General features: G+C 38.4%; 1 protein-coding gene across 2 annotated transcripts in view; it reads left to right on the top strand.

The window, feature by feature from the left end:
• The window catches only part of LOC149803290 (uncharacterized), a 169908-nt gene that overhangs the window by 42099 nt on the left and 102645 nt on the right, over positions 1–25164 (top strand). For both annotated transcript variants that reach the window (XM_089952978.1, XM_089952979.1), the window contains 3 exons: positions 4874–4906; positions 14264–14439; positions 16865–17350. In XM_089952978.1, the coding sequence (XP_089809104.1) occupies positions 4874–4906; positions 14264–14439; positions 16865–17350 (695 nt within the window). The remainder of the gene's footprint in view (positions 1–4873; positions 4907–14263; positions 14440–16864; positions 17351–25164) is intronic.

Raw genomic sequence — 25164 nt, 5'->3', positions numbered from 1 at the left:
ACAAATTTTGATGATTTGTTTCAGTTTAAATGTAAAATTCTTTGTAGTATTTGTAGATAATGACAAACAAGAAAACCATGTCCTTCTATACTGTAAATTATAGACACAACACATATGAATGAAAGGGGGATTGCAACAGTATTTCAGTTATATATGACTGATCAGCCATAAAAATTTGCATTCATTTAACAAAGTTGTAGAAAAAATTAACAGAACACAATAGACACAAAGGTTGTTGTTTTAGGATTTAATGCCATTTTTCAGTACAAGATAGGTTATACATGGCGGCTGCTATAAATAGTGGAGGAAGAACCCGAAAATTCACCAGAAAAAACCACTGACCCATGAGAAGCTACTGGCAGGCTTTCTCACATATCCACATTGGCTGAATCTGAGACTCGAACACACACATAGGTGAGATGGCAGTGATCCGTAACAGTGAGCAGTTTAGACCACTGTGATACTCAGGGCCGCAAGACAAAGGTAATATTTTATCAGGTTAAAGTATACATGTTATTAAAAATGATTACTCCAGTACATTTATCAACATTTTGAACTCTTGTTAAAAGATAACTGTATAACAAACAAAAATAAAAATTTGCTCTTAGTAACTGATTATAATCGATTATCAGTTTAAGTGGAACCAATTATCGATTGTGAAATTCTAACCGATTCCTGTCACTATTATCTTGCACGTCAGAACTAAATCCATAAAAATTGTTTTCGCTTCCAGACAAATCACTAATTAAGAGATGAGGACAAAATCTTCATGACAAAATCAAGAAATTCCCTTTGTAAATAAAAACTTTCACTTCCAGTATCATCTGTTGTATGATTTTATTGGAACTTTGCATATTCAAAAGAATGGAAGTAATTACATGTTACAGCACAAATATTCTTAATTTTGTTATTTTATTTCTTATGCCCCACAATTATGGCCAGTTTGATGTTTTAAACACCTTAAAGCTCCAAAATACATAATAATGTATGGAAGAAGACTTTTCGTATTTGCCATGCATTCTAAAAATGTGATTTTTAACTTAAAGAACATAATGGCATTATCAATTAAAACTATTAATGTAAATTTCAGCATCATATTTGGAAAACATTATACAGTGTACTTATGAGTAAACTGTTCCAGTGGCTTAGTTGTTAGAGCATCTGCCTCAGATGCAGGAGGTCATGGGTTTGAACCCTGGCTTGGTCATACCAAAGAATTATAAAACTAGTACTAATTGCTGCCCTGCTAGGGGTTCAGCATTAAGAGGTTAGTGTTAGGACTGATCATCCTAGTGTTGGGATAATGTGACTTGGTGGGACATCATGCTACATGTCTATGGCATAATGCCCCAGTGCTAGACATCACTATAAACTGCCACACTGCAGACATTGTAATGATATGACTGATTTTTTTTAAAGCTATGTTAAAAGTTCAAATCACAAACACACACTTATAAGTAATTACATATGTTGAAAAGGCCATAATATTTCCAACAAATTGAGGAATTACCATTGGCTAACAATGCCATTTTGGATGCGGCCTTGGAAAACCCCTCTGCATATATATGGTCAGTTAAATTTAGATTTATATGGCCTAATATTAGGACATAACTCATTAAACCAGGATGTTAGTCATGATGATTTTTTAGTTTTGACCATTATTTGGTTACCTCACAGCTAATCAACACTAAACTGGAAGCTATCATTGCATATACTGTGTAATGCGTGGAAAAGTGAAGACGGTGGGCAAAAGCGTAGTTATGTGTGGAGGGGGGGGCAAAGGTCAAGGCTTAGGAAAGCTTACCTGGGGAGTAGGGGCCTCGAGTGGCCGAGTGGTCTAAAGCACTCACCGTTGCCATCTCACCTCTGTCTGCGTGGGTTTGAGTCTCAGGTTCGGCCAATGTGAGTATGGGAGAAAGCTTGCCAGTAGCTTCTTTTGGGTTGGTGGTTCTTTCTTATGTTTTCCCAGGTTTTTCCATTACATGTACCATTTATACTGGCTGCCATGTATAGCCGATCTTGTGCTGAAAAATGGCGGTAAACCCTACAACAAGAAGAACCTGGGGAGTAAAGGGTTATGCTGTTTTGAACGAGTACTCCATTTTGATATAAATTTCCTTTTTCTAAAGCACTTAAATCATTCATTATGTTAAGCAAAATTATTTCTCAGTTAAAAAAAAGTCATATTGTGTTACACATCCCCTCAGGAAAAAACAGTAATAATAATAATAATAAAAAAGACTTTATTTTCAGAGGGTGACTCAGTTATAGATGAAACTAGTCAACCATGAGTCCCTCAATTATATACATGTATATAAAATACAGCTAATAATACACACACGCACAAACATATGCACATACCTGCAAATATACAGTATAAAAACATCTATTCATAGAAATGCTACATTGCTGCAGAAATGAAAATGAAGTACAGGAGGTGGTTAATGTCTCATGTACTTTAATAAGTACACTATTTTTTTATGATTTCATCCATCTAATACACCTGTTGTGGAAAAAAGATATCTTTGAGCTAATTTTATATCATATGGAATGTTATTCCAAACAAGCACACCTGAAAATTGAAAGCTAATTTTGAATAGTTCCTTCTTTGGATTGGATAGTTTAGAATTTTGCCATTTTATCGTTTAAGTAAGTGCTGGCAGATTTTGTAAACACCTTGTACATTATTTTGGCCTTTTCTCAAAAATATTCTTTCTTGTGTTCATAATACTTTAAATGTAAGCATTGCAGTATGAATATATTCTGTTTGCTGATCAAGAGTTATTTTACATGCAATTTCTAAAGTCTGTAAATTTTTCTCATATTTGTAGCAGTTGTGTTCCCCCAAATTGTATTACAGTAGTTAAGATGGATGTGGTTGAATATAACTTTTGTATAAAGTAACTCTGTAGGTAAAATGGAATGAACGCCTTGATTTTCTTAAAAATAAGAGTTTATTTTCTATTATCTACATATATTGCAAGAATTCTCTCTAAACACGTCAGTTTCAGATCAGTGTTATCATAGGGAACATGCAACATATTAGTGTGCAGTCTTGCTCTTTATTTATTGACAAGACTTGTTTTGTCTGTATTGAGGATCATACCATTTTCTTTGCACATTTTTGAAGCCTGGTCAAAGCAGTTTTGAAGGGTATTTTTTTTTTTTTTTACTTGGTTTCTTTGAGCATCGAATAAAGTAGGGTCATTAGCAAACATGTCAGTTACAACAACAACAACAACAGAACAGATGTTGAGGAATCTGAGTTTCCTTTACAGAAAGGTTTCACTACACTGAAAGCTCTATGCTATAGCGGTTGAATCTCACCTCTATTAAGCAATAGCCTGTCCTAAAAAGGAGAATTCCTTAGGTTCCTATAAATCAACTTTCATTATTTTTGGTACAGTGGACCTATATTCAGTATCCATTTGTCATAAAAGGCATATATATATATATATATATATATATATATATATATATATATATATATATATATATATACACACCAATATCAATTCTTCCATCCCTTTACAAATTACTAGAGGGGCCCCGAGTGGTCTAAAGCGCTCTCCGTTACGGATCAATCACTACCATCTCACCTCTGTCTGCGTGGGTTCAAGTCTCAGATTCGGCTAATGTGGGTATGTGAGAAAGCTTGCCAGTAGCTTCTCGTGGGTCGGTGGTTCTTTCCAGGGTTTTCCCCGAGTTCTTCCTCCACCATTAATACTGACGTTAAACCAACAACAACAACAAATTACTAGAAAATGTTGTCCAATTCTTATATGAACTGTCCATTTCTTATATGAACTATCTCAATGATCACAATCTACTTCTTGAAAATGAATCTGGCTTTCGAAAAGATCTTTCTTGTGAAACTGCACTTATCTCCAAGACTGACATATGGCTGAAAGCCTCAGATGAAGGTAAATTAGTTGGTAATGAAATGATTGTTTGTTCAAAGGCTTTCAACCTAGCAGATATGAAATTCTTGAAAAGTTATAAATGTTGTTGTTGTTGGGTTTAATGCCATTTATCAGCACGTGATGGATATACATGGCGGCCAGTATTAATGGTGGAGGAAGAACCCGGGAAAACCTCGGAAATAACCACCAACCCACGAGAAGCTACTGGAAGCTTTCTCACATACCCACATTGGCTGAATCTGAGACTCGAACCCACACAAACAGAGGTGAGATGGCAGTGATCCGTAACAGAGAGCGCTTTAGACCACTATGCCACTCGGGGGCCCCCATTTGTTCTATACATAAATGTGTTTTGTATATACAGTGAAATATGTGAGTAAAGTTTTGAAAATGGATTTATAAACATTGCCTTTTATGAGAATGTATTGTTTTGTAAAGGTATCAACTAAAATGGGTCTCAATTTATACTGTATGTCTTCAGTTTTGTTTTTGTTGTTTTTGGTCTGACTTGGCAAGTAATATGTTCTTTTATCATGGGTTTTTCTTTATTATCGCAGAAGAATAGCAAATGTGGATGTCGGTCCAAGATTAAATATACAGTATGTTGAATTGATACAGTTAGGTAAACAGATAGTGGAGCCTTTTCTGCTTTGAGAAAAAATGGGTGGATAAAATATTCTCTGCAAATAGTGCATGAAGTATGATGAGCCATGATGCAAACAGCAATGTGTTATGTATATCAGTTATTCTGACACTTCAGATCATGGTCTGATATATGAAAATGGATGATATCTGTTTCTTAAACATTATTATTTTATTATTTGTATATATTTTGTACATATTGTAACATTCAGGAGAAGCGGGAATCATTTTTGTGAGATAACTGGTATACTGCTTAATAAACTTGAGTAGCCAAAACCTTACAGCATTCTTTCCTTTTCACTTTGCAGAAAACCAAAGACTGATTACACATATGCTAGAAGGTAAGAGATTTTTACATTTTGATGAAGAAAAAAAAGCCCTAAAATTAAATTTTCTTTGTATGGCACTGACATAAATAAATGGCATATTAAGAGAGTATAGTACATGCTGACTTGTGTATTTACCACTTTGCATTGCTTGAAAAATGTGATATATCACATTGCAGTAAATTTTGCTGTAACAACACACTCCTATTTAAACAAGCAATTATGGCTTTGTACTGTATTGAACTTTATGAAAATAGTTACATTTTTTTAAGTTTGATTTAGCAGTTGGTAATAAGTCTTTGTTTTTGCAGAAAACAATATCCTCAGATATATATTAATATCAAAAACAGCTTTAAAAATTTTTCAGTCATATCGCTATAATGTCTGCAGTGTGGCAGTTTATAGTGATGTCTAGCACTGGGGCATCATGCCGCAGACATGTAGCATGATGTCTCACTCAGTCACATTATCCTGACACTAGCCTCTTAAGGCTGAGTGCCTAGCAAGGCAGCTGTTAGTACCATTTTTTAAAGTTTTGGTATGACTCGGCCGGGGTTTGAACCCCTGACCTCCCACTTCCGAGGTGGACACTCTAACCACTAGACCACCGAAGCATGGACACTGTGTTAGACATGCATAATATGACCAGAGAAAAACTGATTATTGACAGTCATATACTGCATTTTGGTCTTTCATTCAATATTTATTATCTCCATGTTATTACATTTATTTCTTGTCCCTAACACAACTCCTTCACCTCCCCACTTTATCAGAATATTGTTCATTTGGGACCACATAGGTTACCAAACTGAACCCTCCCCCAAGGGGTTGGGGTACACTTATATTTTATGTCAAAATTGCATCTGGTTACTGCACCTACCTCATTCATCCATGACTGAGATCTCTCAGAGGTGTGCTTCAAGCCTAGGCATTGTTTGGCAATGTAAAGCTGGGATATCAAACACGCAGCCTGCCGAGCCATATCCTTTAGCCAACAAAATGATTGGTATCACAAGGTGTCATGAGAGATAACAAAGGTAGTGTGGCCCTTGGGCCATGAAAAATGCCCTCATGCAGCCTCAGGGTGGTTTGAGTTTGAGATCCCTCACGTAGAGGGTGGTCTGTATCTCCTACGTTGATAGTTACAGTGTTTGGTTTGAGCTGCCTAGTGCATTCACCTAAGTGGGCTAATAAACCTCCCCAAGCAGAATCTGGTCACTTCTATTCAAACAAAGCAAGCTTTTGAACAGAAAGCCCAGTTGTTAGTCACGATGCTTCTCATTAGGGGTGAAACAATTATATCAGTGCATCAGTACTTTTTCCTAGTGGTTAGAGCGTCCGCCTTGGATGCAGGTCATGTGTTCAATCCCCAGCAGAGTCATGCCAAAGACTTAACAAAAGTAGTACTAACAGCTTCCTCGCTTGGTACTCAGAATTACAAGGATAGTGTTAGGACTGGTTGGCCTGGTGTCGGGATAATGTGACTGGGTGGGACATCACGCTACATGTCTGAGACATGATGCCTCAGTGCTAGACATCACTATAAACTGCCACACAGCAGACATTGTAGCAATATGACTGAAAAATTGTTAAAGTTACGTTAAAAAAATAATCCAGTTCCAAAGCCAGTACTTTTTCCGTATCGATACAAGTGGTGAAGAATGGATACAAAATTATAATTGAGCTTTACAACTTACTTCAGCAGTGTTGAATACCATAATTATCATGTTTTCCTTTTTATACTTTAAATTGAGAATTCATTTCAGCTGTCACAGGCATATGCACTCATTTGTTGGTTTAAAAAAAAAAACACTATTGACAACACCTTCTCCAAATTAACACAGACTGATTAATTTTATTTGAGATCTACCCCCACCCTGCCAATTCAATGCCAGTTATTTTTAACCACTATCATGCTCAACCACTGACAACATATATCAATGTAAAGGATACATTCCAGACTTGATTCTCATATATGATTTATATACTTTACTTATCATTTAATTACCACTTTTATTTGAAGCTTCTTGATTGTTATGTATGTGGTCTACTTGGATTGAATTTGGAAACTACACTTTTGTTGTGTCATGTAATGAAATATGTTACATTCAGTTCTGATTGGTAGTTCTTATTTGTTTAAGTCCAGAGTAAAATAATAACCATTCAGAACTAACGGTTGCTTATTCACCATGTGACACATTGGAAGCATTGCAAAAGTCGGTCCAAACAGATACAAAGCAACAGATACACTTCTCTCAGAGTGTCTGTCAAATGCTCATTAAAGTGCCAGTACTTAAATCATACATGGGTGGGGGGAGGGAACGTTTTTGGAATGTCTCATTTTACATTAATAGATAAAATCATTGACTGAACATGATGATGGGATAAAACAAACATTTGCACATAACCAATAGAGGAGCAGATTCCAATCCAGACAAGTTATAGCCACCTTGCCTTTGTAGAATGGGAGTATGTGTTTAATAATTTCCTTTTCAGTGACAAAGTGCATATGGCCATGGCAGTTTTTTGGAGCTCCCATACTCAGACTTGTTCTAGATAAAATTTTCCTTCCACAAGGAAATCACAGTATTTTGTCAGTTTTGAATATAACACCTTAATGCCTTTCAAATTTAATTGATGACATTAAATAAGATGTTTTTAAAGCATTCATGAAGTACAAAATGACCAGAATAAGACTTGCATCTGGTCGAATGGAGCAGCCTGAAATGATCTGAACGGTTGAATTAAAATGACTATAGTCTGATAATACAAACCCGTTTGTTTGTAACCCCCTACTGATTTAAATAATGGAAACCTTTAATGTAATAAAAAGTGCAAGGAACTTAGTCAATTCATTCATTGATTTATAGTTTCTAACCTGACTCTGAGTAGAGTGGCCCTAACACCGCCATCTTACACACGTTTCATGCTTAATGGAAGTTTTCAGTGCAATAGACGGACATGCTTGGATCCATTTCCAGTTTCTGGACAAGTCCATTTTTAGCAAAGGGGTTTATCACGACTACAGATGTACATACATAAGTCGTCTGCTTCCAATATTTACAATGTCGAATCAAGCAAAGGAAAATGACAACTACGCTTTTCGTGTGGATTTAACAAGCGGTTTAATTTCTGTGTTCATGTATGCAGAGGGATATAATTACAAACTCTCAACGTGATGTAATTTATGCAATTATTCAGCATTTGCCAAACAGGATGAACTACGTCATTATGTCGTCTGATGGAAATAAACTAGCCTATGGTGTATGCAATATGGCATCGTGTTAGTATGGAAAGTCCGTTAAGCATGAAATGATGCAGGGGATGCCAGCATTAGTGCCATTCTGGTCACAGTCAGGTTAGAAATTATAAATCATTGATTCAATTGACTTAGTTCTGTGCACTTTTTATCACATTAAACGTTCTCATTTTTGAAATCGGTAGGGGGTTACAAACAAATGGGTTTGTATTATCAGACTATAACAACTAACATAATAATGATGATAAGTTTATGTTTGTCTGTAATCTGCATACTATAATTAGAATCAAGATGTCAGCTCATAATGGCACCTCCCTATAACTGACAGACCTTCTAAAGATGGAAAGTCATCAAGTTTATATGTGTATCTTATCAGACTGTGTATGGTGAAATGTATCCTTTAATAGCATCAATTACTTATCCTGTTTCTTTGATGTGAATACATCCTTACACACAGTGGAGAAAAGTCAGTATGACCTTTTGCACACCACTCTGTTGCATGATCATGTGCAGAAGGTAGATATACCTATGTGTCATTTGTTTTCATGGATACCATACTGTGCAAATGTTTACAGAGTCACCAGAGGAATTATGCCCATCAACAACTAAGATGTCCGCAAATTATGTTCTCTTTCTATGGTGTTAATATTCTCGGTGTTACAACTGTCCATTCATTCTAAAAGAACCATACTGTATCCGTTTTATTCAGCCTTAGAACTTCATTTTTTGCAGGAATTCTGAGCCTATCTTGTGTTCGATTCTTTTATGGTAGACAAACTTTTACATATACATAGGGGGCCCCGAGTGGTCTAATGCACTCTCCATTACGGATCACTGCCATCTCACCTCTGTCTGTGTGTGTTCGAGTCTCAGATTCAGCCAATGTGGGTATGTGAGAAAGCTTGCCAGTAGCTTCTCGTGGGTCAGTGGTTCTTTCTGGGGGTTTTCCCAAGTTCTTCCTCCATCATTAATACTGGCTGCCAGGTATAGCCTATCGTGTGCTGAAAAATAGCATTTAACCCTACAACAACAACATATACATAGACTGTATTAGGTAAGTCTCTAACAGACCCTGCTCATATGTTGAGGACATAGTTTTGAATTCCTGTTTCAGCCAGTAGAATGTCACTTTAAGGGACTCTTGTCAGCTGTACTGGTCATTGATCAGAAGAACTTAATGGGATGGTCTGTTATCCAGCATCCATCTTTCTTTAAGTACAAGTTCATTATTGCTACTCCTTATAAACTACTTGGAGAATTACCATGAAGTTTTGCAGACATGTTCATCCCATGATCCAAAATAAGATTGGTCTAATGTTGTTATCTAATATGGCCACACCATTGGCCATCTTAAAATTATTATATCTACTTCTCATGAATGGATTGTGATATCAACATGGTTTGTTTTACTAAACAACTTCTTATAACTTCTAGTTGGTCCTAATGGTGCCATTGAGACATTCAATATGCTTGCCACAGTGGCTGTTTTGAAAATCTTGTTATAGCTATTACATCTGAATGAATTGTCTTATCAAAATTAGTTTTATACTAAAAGACCTTACGATGTCTAGTTGGTTGTAAGTGAAAATGGTCTAAATAGCAGCAACTACTTACCCTGCTGCTATTGTGCAGCTACCTATTTTTGTGCTGGAAACTAGCCATTCGTCTGATGTGAGTACAACCTCTGGAGTGGAGAAAAAATCAAAATGACCTTTTGTACTCCACTCATATTTTGTGCACACTCTATATGTCACATGGCTTTCTGCATAAGATCATTGATCATTTTTCCACAGACACTATACTGTGTAGACATCTGCCAAAAATGACACCAGAGAAATTACATCCATAGCACTTACTGTGACAGCGGTTGTCTCCAGCAGTTATTATTTACTCTTGGTGGTACAACTATCTGTTCTGTTTTCTAAAAAACCACATTGTAACCTTTTTCCCATAAGAACTTCATTATTTTAAGGCTTTGGAGGCTACTTCATGTTCCATCTTTAAAATCGGTGGACACATGTTCCTTACAAATATACAGATCACTGTGGTTCAGGTAAGCCCATGTGTTCTACGAAAGAATACAACAGGACCTGCTCAAGTTGAGGACATCATTTTTCTTGCACATTTAAAACAGTGTTGTATGGGTAAGTCTTGTGTTTTAAGGAAAAATGACCTGCTTAATGTGTGGACATTTTCCTTCAATCTTCAAATTCACATTGAATTCTTTTATGCTACACGTTGACATGGCAGATGTATTCGAATGTTGCATTAATAAATAAATTCTCAGCTAAATTATGTTTTTCAATTGCGAAAACTGCTGGTAATTTTTCACGAGGTCAACAGGATTGTTTACTTCATGTATACAATGTTCTTAGTGCATACACAGGTGTGTACATGATGTGACCCTGCATACAATCAGGTGAGTTTCACGGCAACATCTTACAATGCTGTTAGCACAAACAAGAAAAAGTATGCAATATGACATTGCACAAAACCAGGTGAGTTTCAAGGCAAGAAGTGATTTCATTATTTCTTTGTTACGGATAATATCAGAACATACTGGGTGGCAGTGTGGCCACCAAACTCACAGACTGCATTAGTGCACAAAGTGCACCCAAAAAAAATTGTTACACTTCTTTGCAAATTGGTCTTGTATCAAATCCTTGTTTTTCTTCAGAATTTTCAGAAAAAGAATCTCTTCCAGGTCTCACATTTTGGGAGAAACATCTTTGGCGGCCGGTGAAGCCCCTCCTGAAAGAAGTTCTAAATGTTTGATAAGTCCATCATGCTGATGTAGGGGAACAATGGGCACTTCTCATGTCTCTAGTATTGTGCACACCTTAGGTTGTGGATTGCTTCCTTTCATTAGGGAGGTTGAGCACCATGATAGTGGGTTGCAATCTCCCTTTAGGGAGATAGAACACCGTGATAGTGGGTTGCTCCCTTCTGTTATGGAGGTTGATCACTTTAATAGTGTTTTGTGCCTTCCCATTAGGAAGGTAGAGCATCATGATAGTGGGTTGCACCCTTCCTCTAAGGAGGTGGAGCATTGCAACCATATGGTTGCAGCCTCCCTTTAGGGAGGTTGAGCACCCCATCACCAGGTTGCTGCCATCCATTAGGGAGGTAGATCACTGCAATATATATCATGGTTCGGAAGGCGAAACACTGCACCCATGCGCACAGCGATGTATCAGTTGAAGATGATGTCTTCCCAATCTGTCACTCATCAGCCTCTTGGTAGGGAGACAGGACAAGAACCAAGCTTCCCCCTTTCCCCTCCTTTTTAACATCCCACCCTGTGTAGGATTCACAATCTATATACAGGAATTGGGCTTGGGACAGGGTACATATCACTGTTCCCCTGTTCCCAATTATACCTATGAGCATTTATGGGATGTTGGGCCTTCCACCTCAGGGCCCTTGGTCCATTATGCACTCATGGGGTAGTGGACCTTGCCATTACAGTTGAAGTGATGCTGTGGCTTGTGTCCCACCATCACCTCATCACCAGGTGGCTTCCTTTTGAAAAGCTTAAGGTGATACATCATCTTGGGTAGACAGCCATTCTCATCTCCACTCCGTAACTCATGATGAACCAGGGACAGTAGCACAGAGTGCTCCTATACCCCTTCCATCAAGGAACATGGTGATGCCCAGCCACTCTCTAACTAAGAGCGTCCTTGATGATGATGATACACTCTTCCTTGCCTCCAGCAAGTTCTTGACAAGCTGTGGCAATGACACCTTCTCTCAGGCATACTGCTTAAGCTCAGATGGATGAGAAAGAAGAGGTTTGGTCCTTTTATTATGTGGTAAACGAGGTTTATCATCTGTTACCCGCAAACTTGTGCCCCTGCCTGGCAGACAGTACATAAGAATCCTTTCCATTTTGGGAAAGATAGCCAGGGTACCAGCTCAACCAGACCTCTTCTCCCACATTCATCCACACTTGCAGTCATATCATGGAGGTATTCACAAGGTAAGTGTAGGTCTGTGACTGGTTGATTCACCATGTCCAAGTCCAGTCCCTTCGTCAGGATCTGTTATGCTGTTGGTTCACTTTCTCATTTGGGTTTCCTATCCAACCTTGAGAAGTTGGAACTTGTTCCATCACAGGACTTTATTTACATGGGGATAAACTTTCTCATAAGCCAAACTTTGGATCGGGTTCCCCTGGATCAGGTAGATTGAATCCTGGCTCTGCTGGAGACTCTGTGAGTGGAAATTGTGTATTGTCTGCTCGCCTTTATCTTTCCCTACTGGGAACCTCTGCTGATTTGGTTCCTTTAGAATGTCTCTACACGTATCCTGTATAGTTCCTCCTTCTTGCAAGGTGGAAACCTCTCAGAGATTCTCTATCAATCCCGATTCCTCTAAGACCAGTGTTTCACCACCATTTGCTTTGGTGGATGAATTGATTCCTGATGAGGGTCCACATGCACACATGTGACTCCAAAGTCCTATCTGTTCACTGATGTGTCATATTTGGGCAGCCTTAGAGAATGTCACAATCTGAGTTCACCACATTCTGGGCAAAGATAACATATTAGTGGACAGCATCTCCAGAACAGACTGAGCCTTCTTCAGCTGAACGGTGTCTTCACCACTCAGTAATTCAGTCTCGGTTTTTCCCCCTTACATGTCTGTCCCGGATCAGAGAGTAAGTACAGTCGATACATTCTTCTCATGGGATTGCCTTCCCACAAGTTCTGCAACGAGTCAGAATTTCTCTGCTTGGATCATTCTCATTGCCACTTTGTGGCCCCAGTGATCATGGTCCTCGACTTGTTGAATAATCGACCCAGGTCTCTACCTCACAGGAGGAATCTCTGCTGCTACACCGGGGATCCCTCATCCACATTAGCCCACACATTCTCCACCTTATTGCTTGGCTCATCTTAGCGCATTCTCTCTGCCAGAACAGGTTTTTGGGCTGAATTGCCAATTGTGTTTTTCAGGCCTAGAGATCTTCTGCTTCGAAGGTTGATGATACCTGGTGGAGATTCTTCTGCGTTTGGTGCAGTAGGAACATATTGGTCCTCTTTGCCCCCCTTAACATCATTGCTGATTTCCTTTTGTTCCTTTTTAAGACCAAAAGATGTTCAATATACACTCTTAAGGGCTATTGAGATTCCATCACTTTGATGCTCTTGTACTGTGTTTTAGGTTCCAGAGACCAGTCTCCTGCTTTCTTGTGCCCAGATGGAATCTTGATTCTTACGGTCATTACCCAAGCCCCATGTGAACCACTGAGCGAAGCTTCCGTCTGCAAGACAAAGAAGTGAGATTCATGCATTGTCTATTGACACAGGCTGTCTCTGGTTTCTGGCAGGTTGCATCCTCCCATTACGTAGGTTATGCATGACAATGGCTGTTTGCACCCTTCTCTTAGGTAGAACATTGTGACAGTGGGTTGCGCTCTTCCTTTAGGGAGGTGGATTACTGCAGCCATGGGTTGCGCCCTTCCATTAGGGAGGTAGAACACTGCTACACATCATCTTTGTGTTTCTCTATGAGGCTGATTGTTATGGCACAATATGGGGCTCAGACATCAACCTTCTGTAGATGGATGTCTCCCTTTATGGTGAGTGCAACTCAGTTTTTGATCAGTTTGACTAGAGCATCAGCCTACCCTCCTAAATGACAAATTCAGCTGTGCAGTAGTGGCAGGATAAATTTTGCATAATTAAAATTAGTTTACCCTCCACCCCCAAAAAACTACATGCTAATTCAATTTTTAATATGACAGCCACAATAGCCATCATTTTGGAATTTACTTTTCAAAGCGGTCTGATTAAAATCAGGATCTGTGTATAAATCATTAAACAAGCACTAATATGAGGTAATGTTCTGATGGCCTTTTGTTTCACCAATCACATTACATCTTTCATACTGCTAAAAGTGAAGAATGTCATTTGGAACATATCTTTGCTAAAGGTAACAGTGCAACAGTGTAACAAAAAATGTTGGTGTTGGACAGCTACAGTGTTAAAATGTTTCAAAATAGTTTTTTTTAGCTGGCTGCCTGAAGATAATGAGACGGCTGCACATGTAGATTATGTTTGGAATAACATTAAATACTGGTACCAATGATATTCTCTTTGTTGCAGTGGAAGTTATAGCCCTAGATTCCTTGGCAGGAAATACATCAATCCAAACATGTCTCGGCGAAGAATCCATGTATTGAATACCTCCAGTTACACAGACAAAGAGGAAGAGGAGCGATATGCAGAAATGTCCGATTCCAGCAATGAAGGGAGTTATGACTACTATACTTACAAAGCTGGTAGGATTACTTATTGTTGTTATAAAAGACACCAAACTTTTAGGCCTTATTTTTTACTGTATACTAAATTTGTTAACACATTAAATACCTCATGTATAAATGTCACAAAACCCTGGACTTGATGAGAGTTCTGGCAAACAAATTGTTTAAGTTTTTTTTGCCCCATCTATGGACATCCACTACAGCACGTGGAACTTACCTGTTGGCTCAGCTGCAGTACACAGTGCAGATTGCTCTTTTTAAGTTATACACAATGCTGTTTAATATTCAAAGACTTGCCCACTAAAACGCAGTCACATATGTGTAGACACATTAAAGATTTCTGAGCAAAGACTGCTGAGACTGCTTTGGTGTTTCACAAAATATGCAAAGTTTAATTATAGTAATTTTAATGAGAGGAAGAGATTCTGCTTTATCCCCACCCCCACCCCACCCCCCAAAAAAAGGAAAAGGAAATCACACATTAGTGTTAGTGGTTTCATTCTGCCAGTGACTTTTAAATTGTTTGCTTAAGATGTTCCCATTCAGCGTAATATATGCAGCACTATTCCAATATGCAGCTACTCCTAGGTCAGCCTGTTGAGTACTTGTGACCCAAATATACATGTCGATTTGACACATTTTGTCAGGAACTAGACATGTATTTACTTTCACCATTGATCTGCTGTTTTTATGCAGGCTCTACAAGCATGTGATGTCACATTCTATAACCAACAGCTTAATAAATGTACTTACAATTGCTGGTTCAGTCATCTGATGAATTTACATGTAATATTGCAAAATTGACGGGGTGTGAGTGATGAAAAAATGTAATATCTTAAATATTTTCTGTAGGAGATTGTTGTTGTTTTGGAGTTAAATGCCTTTCTCAGTACAAAATAGGCTATACATTGCAGTTAGTATAAATGGTGGAGGAAGAACCCAGGAAAACCCTGGTAAGAAACACAGACCCTCGAGAATTTACTTGCAGCTTCATCACCTAACCACATTTGCCAAGCTCAAGACTCTAGCTAATGTGGATAGTTGTTGTTGTTGTGTTTAATGCCATTTTTGAGCACACAATAGGCTAAATGGTGGCCAGTATTCATGGTGGAGGAAGAACCTGGGAAAATCCCCGGAAAAAATGACCAATCCACAAGAAGCTACTGGCAAGCTTTCTCACGTACCCACATTGGCCGCATCCGAGACTTGAACCCACGCAGACAGAGGTGAGATGGCAGTGATCCATAATGGAGAGCACTTTAGGCCAGTCTGGGCAGCTCTAATGTGGACAGAGGTTAGATGTCAGTGACTGGTAAAGGCAAGCGCTTCAGACCACTTGGGCACCCAGGCCCCTCAGTAGGAGTTAAACTTGTATGTATTATTTTCAGCTAATGCAATCAAAGTTTGGTACATTACATTCTGCCAATCTACACCACAATTACTGCAGTAGCAGTTAGTTTTTCTAGTGCATACATGTACATCATACCATCTTTGACAGTTAAACTGAAATGCCTAATATTATGCAAACTTAGTTGTGAAATGGGTATCAGCAGCAGATATGATTGTATTTACTGTTCTTTAAATATCCTCCAGTTTTTTTACTTCTGTATTGTTAAAGCTTTATCAAAATGGAATTTCTTCTTGTGCATAACTTTTGTTTTCCCCTTGTCTAACTTGTACAATGAACACATACCTATCATTAAGACCTTGTATATTGCAGAAATGACTTAACTGCAGGACTATAAAATCAGTCTCTAATTGAATGATTGTTATTAATGTGGCTTCTTATTTGTTTTGATTTTAAACAGGTATCCGTTGTAAAACTTTGTTTACTCTGTACTGGTTGTGAAAGAGGTTTTGGTTTCAAAGGTTGTAAATCCCTATTATTTCCAGTTTATCATGAACTGTTCCTATGAATCCTAAGGTTGTCACAAATGTTATTGCAGTAATGCTCACTCATTCGACTTTCCTTGTATTAAATTTGTGAAGCATTAAGTTCATACATGTTAATTATGACCAAATTTGACAAGAGATAATAAGAAGAAAAGAAAAACACACTTTACACAAAATACATACAGATGCATATAAAATCACACTAACTTGCTAGGTGGATTCTACTAGATAGACTGTTAAAATCTTTTTCCAGGAAATGGGGCTTTTATACTTGAAATACTTCTCACTCACTCCAGGTGCTTATTGTGCAATATGTGCAATAATGTGAGCAACTAGTGCATATGGTTCACCTACTGAATTCCCTTATGTATCCAAAAATATTAAAGCCATATTTTGATAATGGTACGTGGTATACATACCCATATTACTGACATATATATGACAATGGGAATTGTTTTTATTTATACTACGGTACTAATATCAGTAACATATAATTTGTTGAGTCATGAGATTTCAATTAAAATGTAAATAATTTGCTTTTTCTTTTCAGTGGCAGACAGGGGGATGGTATTGAGATCTGGTAGTAGATTGAAAACTGTTAGGTCAGTTTTGGAAGGTCACATGGCAGAGCATGATTCTGTTGCCTCCAATACTATTACCAGTACTAATGCTATGTCAATTAGGGATCGAAATTTCAACAGAAATGTTGCCGATAGTAATTATAATAGTAATATCAATAACTCTGCTAGTAAGAAAGACTTGACTGCTTCAGAATCTCGTTCAAAATCAGAGCGATCATCAAGAACTTCTATCAGCAGTAGATCTCAACATTCTGTCCGAAAAACACTTGTCAGAGATTTTAATGAAGCTGATAATAGTGATACAGTTGATAATGTTCAAGAAAGCTCATCAGTTAGAAAGACAGCTAGTCGAGAAGATATTGAAGGGGAGGAAGTTGAGAAGGGATCACTTGAATCCAGCGCAAACAAAGAGAGATCAGCTATGAAGTCAAGTAGCCAAATTAAACACATGTATGGTAAGTCTAATCGGTTGCCTATAACAAGTTATTTGTTGCAGTTTTTTGCTCTTATATTGGACAGGGATATATTTGGAATTTGTTGTGGGTTAGTTTCTAGCCCAGTCATTAATAAATCAAAGGGCTGGGAAGACATGCTTAGCTCTTCAGCTCAAAAGAGCACTCCAGGTTTTCCAGGAGTTTATGGAACCAACTTTTAGGGCATATGGGGACCTTGCAGAAGGAGGGACTGAACATTCAAGAAGCCAGTTGCCTCCCTCAGAAAGGGAGATAATAATAATAATGAGGACTTTGTATAGCGCCTAATCTTTAGAAGCTCTAAGCACTTTGCAACATTAGACAACACCTATAAGATAAAAAAACAATAATATTATTACAAAAACAAACAACATGAAATTAGAAAAACATTAAAAAATAAAAGACATGCTGAGAATATTTCAGGTAGGAAACATTATTAGGTCTTTAAGTTTGTTCTTGCAGTCGAAATAAGTGAGTTTTGAGAGCCTTCTTGAATGTGATCACTGTGTCTTTGTGTCTAAGTTCAGTGGGCAATTCATTCCACATTGCTGGGCCCTGGTATGCAAAAGAACGCTGTCCATATGACTTTGTTTTCATAGTGGGAATAATGAGTATACGATTGTCAGAAGAGGAGCGTAAGTATCTTGCTGGTGTGTACACATGGGTGAGGTCAGATAGGTATGTTGGACTAGAGTCCGACAGTGAAACGTAGCACAGAGAACAAATTTTGTGTTTGATTCAGGATCGAATGGATAGCCAGTGTAGGGTACAGAGCAGCGGGGAGGTGTGCTCTGATCATGGTACTCTAAGTATGATCTGAGCAGCTGTGTTTTGAACTTTTTGAAGTTTCTGGAGTAGATATTGAGATGAACCAGACAGAATTGAGTTACAATAGTCCAGTCTTGAAAGTACTAATGAACACACAAGTGTTTTAGTGGCATCAACTGAAAGATATTTGCGAATTGAGCTGATGCGTCTCAGCTCAAGATATGCAGCCTTGCATATGTTCATGACATGTTGGTGCAGTGTGAGAGTACTGTCCAGAGTAACACCTAGGTTTTGTACTGATTGTGTGAATTTAATGTTGGCGTCACTGATATTTATTGTTTGAAGTAAAGGATGTGAATGAGAAAGTCTTTGTGTTGTGATCAGAATGGCATCAGTTTTATCATTATTCATCTGCAGCTTGTTACAAGTCATCCATGATTTCACATCAGAAATGCACCTCTCTACACCTTGGATGGTAGTATCAACTTCAGTTGGGTGGCTAGATTTGTATATTTGGGTGTCATCAGCGTACAATTGGTGAGACACTGGATGATGATCTATGACACTTGAGAGTGACTGAGTGTACAGAATGAAGAGAACAGGTCCAAGAACAGACCCCTGTGGAACACAACAACATAGATTAACTGGGCTGGAGTGTATTCCATTTGCAGATACAATTTGTGTCCTGTTGACCAAGTAGGACTTGAACCACAGTAAGACTGTATCATGAATGCCAAATACATGCTGGAGATGGTGAAGTAATATATCATGGTCTATTGTGTCAAATGCTGCAGACAAATCAAGGAGGGTGAGGACTGTAATCTTTCTGCTATCCAACACAGAGAGAATGTCATAAACTACTTTTAGAAGAGTAGTTTCAGTACTGTGGCAAGGGTGATATGCAGATTGTACATTGCTGAAAAGACTATTTGAATTTAGATGAGATACAAGCTGGGATAGAACAACCTTTTCTAAGATTTTTGACATGAATGGGAGATTAGAAACTGGATGGTAGTTCTTTAAATCGTTATGGTCTAGTGTTGGTTTCTTCAGCAGAGGCTTTACAATGGCAGTTTTGAAAAATGATGGGAATTCCCCAGATGAGAGAGAGGTATTAATAACATCAGTTAATGAAGGCAATACTGGATCTAAGCACTCAAGCAGCATTGATGTTGGAATTGGATCAAGTTCACATGACTTTGGTGCACTCTTCATCAGGATTGTACGTACGAAAATCCATAGAGACAGGTTAAAATGCTGCTAATGGTTGCCGCTCAAATTCTGTATCCCAACTGTATGGTGATGACGAGTCAATTGAAATTGTGGTGTCAAGCTTATCTCTAATGGTTTGTACTTTGTCACGGAAGAAATTTGCAAACATGTCCGGAAGGTCGACTGGAGAGAAGGTAGTTGGAAGTGGTGTAGATTTGTTCCTTGACATTAGCTTGTTAGTAATCTCGAAGAGCTCTTTGCAGCTGGAACTTTCCATGATCTTAGTAGTGTATTGGGCTGATTTCACTGCATGGACTATATTTGTGACATTCTTCTTAGCGACTTCATAGGTTTGATTATGAATAGTGAGTCTGGTGGAAAGCCAGAGCCTCTCAGCTTTACGGCAGTCTCTTTTAGCAGTGCGAAGCTGGTCCCTAACAGTGCTATACCATGGAGAACACTTTTGAATTGATACTCTGCACTTAGTAGTTGGGGCATGTTTGTCAAGTAATGAACGCAGGCAGTTATCGAGTTGTTCTGCGGTAGGAGGTAAGCAAGTTGTTAGGTTAGCTTGGATGTCTTGCATTAGTTTGGTTCTATTTATCATACGGAGGTTTCTCTTAGTAGCAGATAAAGGTGGAGGGTTAGGGACTGATACATCAAAATGGCATATAATGCAGAGGTGATCTGATGCAAGGTCATGGGATACCAGTGAGGACCATAGAATGTTATCATCAGGTCTGTAAAGAATCCAGTCTAAAATGTGACCATGTTTATGGGTGGGTTGGTTAACTGACTGTTTGAGGTTGAAAACATTAATGGAATCTATGAGTTTTGATGTATTTGAGTTTCCAGGACAGTCAAAGTGAAAGTTGAAATCTCCAAGAATAATCAGGTTGCCACCTATCGAATTTCCATAGTCCAGGAGATTCGGAAACTGCTCCAAAAAGAGAGAGTCAGCCAGCTTGTTTTTTCTACTAGGAGGAGGGCGGTATAGGCAGAAAAAATGGACTGACCTTTGCTCCATTGTGAGTGTGGTTTGGACTAGTTCAAACGATGTGTGGTCGAAATTGAATGTTCTGGTATAGTTAAGACGTTTTATCATGGAGTTCTTTGTGATGACAGCAATTCTACCTCCACAAGAATTACAGGGGAACAACTTGATGGAGTAACCAGTGGGTGTTAGATCCACACACTTGGGCTCATAGCCTGATGTTTTTAGCCATGTTTCTGTCAAGAAAAATATGTCAACATTTTGGTCGTTGATAAAATTAACTATTTCTGTGCGCTTTTCCGGTGGTCCATCTGACTGGGCACTGAATAATGCAATGCGCAGAGGTATTTCTTGGATAATTGACACAAAGGTTGACGAATTAACTGGGATTTGAATTAGGTTATCTAAATTAACGGTCGAATTGTTTTTAAGTGGTTGTGCCGAAATAAGGGAGATAATTGGAATTCTTCTTCCTGTTCTATGCTGGCCAGCTTTGAGACAATGTTTCTTTTTTTCGCTTCTGTTAACTGCTTCCAACAGATGTCGAACACCTTTCATGTTCGGGGCAGTATGTTGCACTGTTCACTACCTTGTGTAGCTTGTTGCTCCCTCCTGTTATGGAGGTGGAGCACCACACAAGCATGTTTCTCCCTTAACTTAGGGAGGTGGTGCACATCATAAATGAGCTTCTTTAAATAATAGTAATTATTATTAAAATTATTAGGAAGATTGTACACTGCACATCTTATGTCCAAGGAAATATGTTGCCCCCTTCCACACAGGAGTTGGTGCACTGCTTCCAACACTTTTAGGGTAGCATGTCATGCCCCACAGATGGGAAGGATCAGCACTGCACCCTCTTGACTGATAAATCATTTGAGGCTGATGTGTTTACAGTTCATCACTCAGTGGCCTCTCAGTATGGGGATGTGGCACATACTGTTCACTGCTATTTTTCATCCCATCCTATGTAGGATTGTGAGTCTGCCTACTGGGCTCAGACTAGGGAAAGGGAATGGATCAGTATCCCCCGTCCCCTGTTATGCCAGCTAATCCTTATGGGATGTGAGGGCTTCCACCTCAGTGTCATTTACCATGGATCTCTCCCTCAGTGGTGCAACTGCTCCAGTGGCCTAGTGGTTAGAGCATCCACCTAGGATACAGGAGGTTGTGGGTTAGATCCCTGGCCAAGTCATAACAAAGATTTTGAAAAATGGTACTAACAGTTGCCTTACTTGGCGCACAGCGTTAAGAGGTTAGTGTTAGGACTGGTAGACCTGGTGTCAGGATAATGTAACTGGGTGGGAACATCATGCTGCATGTCTGTGACATGATCCCCAGTGCTAGACATCACTATAAACTGCCACCTGCAGACAATCATAGCAATATGACTGAAAAATTGTTAAAGCTATGTTAAAAATCCAAATCACACACACACACACCCTTGGTGGTGAGCATATTCCATTTTCTCAGTTTTTGAGCAGTTATAATGAGATCATCAGCATACCCACCTAACTGACAAATTGACAAATTCCGTTACATAATAGTGGTGGGTAATGTATTACTGCCATTAAAATGTTGTTTTGTCAGGGGTGGGTGTAAAACTAATTTTAATTGTGTGATACTTACCGGTTGCTATTGTTCAGTGCCCTCCTCCCACTCTTCTGTGATGTCCTGGTGGAATCTTCTTCTATGAAAAAGATGATAGTTCTACAAATGCCCAAAACCAGGTGCTTGAGTGGATTGCATCATATTGATAATTCTCCACTCCGTGGGAGGATGCATTCACATAGAATGGATTGTTTCAGCATGATAAACCATAAGCTACACAACAATGATGGGTAAGTATGGAATAATTAACTTTAGGTTGACCTGCTCCCATAAATTACATTTTAGTAGCTGTAGTAATACAGACTTGTTACTATAATATTGCTGGCTCTTTTCCATGATCCTAGTCCCAGTCCAGACTTAACATTCCCTTCTCCAGTTAGTTGTTGGAAGACCAGAATAAATAAACAGCATCAACCAAGTATGAGTCTTTAGTCATATCCAGTATGCAAAATATCTTCCTCCTTTTCCTTCAGTTATCACATGTATGCATGTGCATCTGGTTATTCAACAATTTCCCCTTTGTATTTGTCTTCAGCTTTTATTGGTGGGGTCACCTGTATCCATTTTATTTGGTTTGGGTCATTTTCTCCCCACCACTTGCTTTTATTTTGTTACGGTTTGTCCTTTTTTGTTGTTTTTGAGGGGTTTTATCACCTCACTTGGTGAAGTGGTGCTTCAATACACAAGCTCATGATACCAGCTTGTGACAACCACGTGTAAAGTTTTACCATATGAGCTAGTATTTGGACCCTTGCAACAAGTTTGCATGGTTCTTTAATGCAAGCTTGCAAAAAATTGGTGCATCCTAAACTGCAGATATCCAGCAAAGATATTCAAGACGTATTCCAATATAAGCACTTGGGTATAATACTGTTTTGTGATGCTGTATGGCAAGCTCATGTCAAGCATTTGTCTGCAAAGGCATGGGAGAAAGTAGCTACAGTGTCGTAGTCTCAAGTTGATTTGCTGTGGTTGAGGCTACGAACTGATCCCATATCATGTAATGGAGCAAAAGTATTCATCACTAAAGGCAGAAAAACAAATAGTGTAGAAATCTACTACATAAGTATAATCATATTATGAAAGAAGTTTGGCTTATCTTGAGTTATTAAGTCCTTTCACGATAAAATAAATTGGCACGGTTACACTAACCACACCGTGTCTGCCTTGACAGATAACGCAAGACTCTCACCATGACCCCTTTTTTGTAATTCTTGCCAAACCATATTTGGATATTCTACGCTATGTTATTATCAATCAAGTGGTGAATAATGGCTTCTTGGTGGAATTTCAAAGTTGCAGACAAACTATTTACTTTTAATGCGCAGAATTTCTGACTCAAACCGTGCCATATTTTTACTATGATTTGTTCATGTTTCCAAATAAGGCCTCAGTGTCATTATATGGCACACAAACGAGGTTGAGAATGGATGTAATCAATATTTGAATTAATATGGCGGACAATCTAAACGAAAATATCGGATAAAAAAGGTAAACAAGATTTTACAACTATTTCTACAATGATTTGCGATACTTCCGGTATTAAATAAGAGGACTACTCAATTTATTGTATTATTTGCAAGGAATATGTTCAGATTGTTGATATTAGGCTCAAAGAGCACAGGGTGTGAAATACACCCGGCTTATTATATTGATACATATATGCTCATGTTAGTACCCTGTCGAAGAGGTAGGAGTACGGGTACTAATATTAGTACTAGAGAGAAAGTAAATATTTAGAAGAATTCGAAATATAGATTGGATCACTTGTCCATGGAAACAATGAATAAATCTTATATACTTCCCATGTTTGACTATGCTGATGGTATCTGAGATAATTGTATTATGGGGGCCCCGAGTGGCCGAGTGGTCTAAAGCGCTGTCTGTTACAGATTACTGCCATCTCACCTCTGTCTGCATGGGTTCGAGTCTCAGATTTGGCTAATGTGGGTATGTGAAAAAGCTTGCCAGTAGCTTCTCGTGGGTTGGTGGTTCTTTCCGTGGTTTTCCCAGGTTCTTCCTCCACCATTAATACTGGCCGCCATGTATAGCCTATAATGTGCTGAAAAATGGCGTTAAACCCAACAACAACAACAACATAATTGTACTATGCAAGAAAAAGAATCACTAGAAATAATAAATTTTATAGGCTATAGTAGCAGATGTTACCAAGTGTGCAATTTGAGCATTATTATATGAATCTTCAATGCTGTAAGTCATTAATTCAGTTGTTTAAAATATCCTATGGCTTTGTTTCAAATTATTTATGAGAAGTAAGTCAGTCTCTTGCTGTTAACAGTGATAGCTACACCATTCAGTCATTAAATGCTATTCAGCCTCCTTTGTGCTGAATGAGACTATCAAAAATCAGTTGCTTTCCACATTTCAACTGTGGAATACATTACCAATTGAAATTATAAGTAATCCATCCATTCAAAATTTTAAAACTTGAATCAGGATGAACATAAAATTCCTTCATATTATTTTGTTGGTGCTCTGGTTGTTGTTGTGGGATTTAACGCCATTTTTCAGCACACGATAGGCTATGCATGGCAGCCAGTATTAATGGTGGAGGAAGAACCTAGGAAGAACCACCGACCCACGAGAAGCTACTGGCATGCTTTCTCACATATCCACATTTGCCGAATCCTGGACTCGAACCCACACAGACAGAGGTGAGATGGCAGTGATCCGTAACGGTGAGTGCTTTAGACCACTCGGCCACTCGGGGCCCCCTGTTGGTGCTCTGGTGAATCAAGTTCAGCAAATATGATTGAGAACCAAATGCAGTAGCTTAAATAATGAAATATTTCTAAATCAAGTTTCAAGCAATAGATACTGCACATGTGGGCAAGTAGGAAAAGGTGAACACTTTCTGTTAGAATGTCAGAAATATTCAGCCCTCAATGGTTATGTGGAACAAGATTATAAAGTCATCTCATTTGATGTTTTAAATCTTGGGGGCAAAACTGTGTAGCAGCAACACAGTACAGCATATAGTGCCCAACAAACTGAAGTTGCATAACTGGTAGAATGCAGTACAGCCTTGATTTTACTCACCAACATAACTACATCCTTTACATTTGCAGCATTGCCTCAGTTTTGTATAATTAGTTATTGCACATGTATTGGTATTACTTGCATTGAAATTAACAAAATTAATAAACTTATGACTGTTCAAACTTAGAAACTGAGTCTGCTTAAAAATGAG

Source organism: Sinohyriopsis cumingii, chromosome 3 (genome assembly GCF_028554795.1).
Source record: "Sinohyriopsis cumingii isolate HCF-2022 chromosome 3, ASM2855479v2, whole genome shotgun sequence".
NCBI classification, from domain to species: domain Eukaryota; kingdom Metazoa; phylum Mollusca; class Bivalvia; order Unionida; family Unionidae; genus Sinohyriopsis; species Sinohyriopsis cumingii.
The sequence above is the reverse complement of the archived record's forward strand: the minus strand, read 5'-3'. Positions and strand labels throughout refer to the sequence as shown.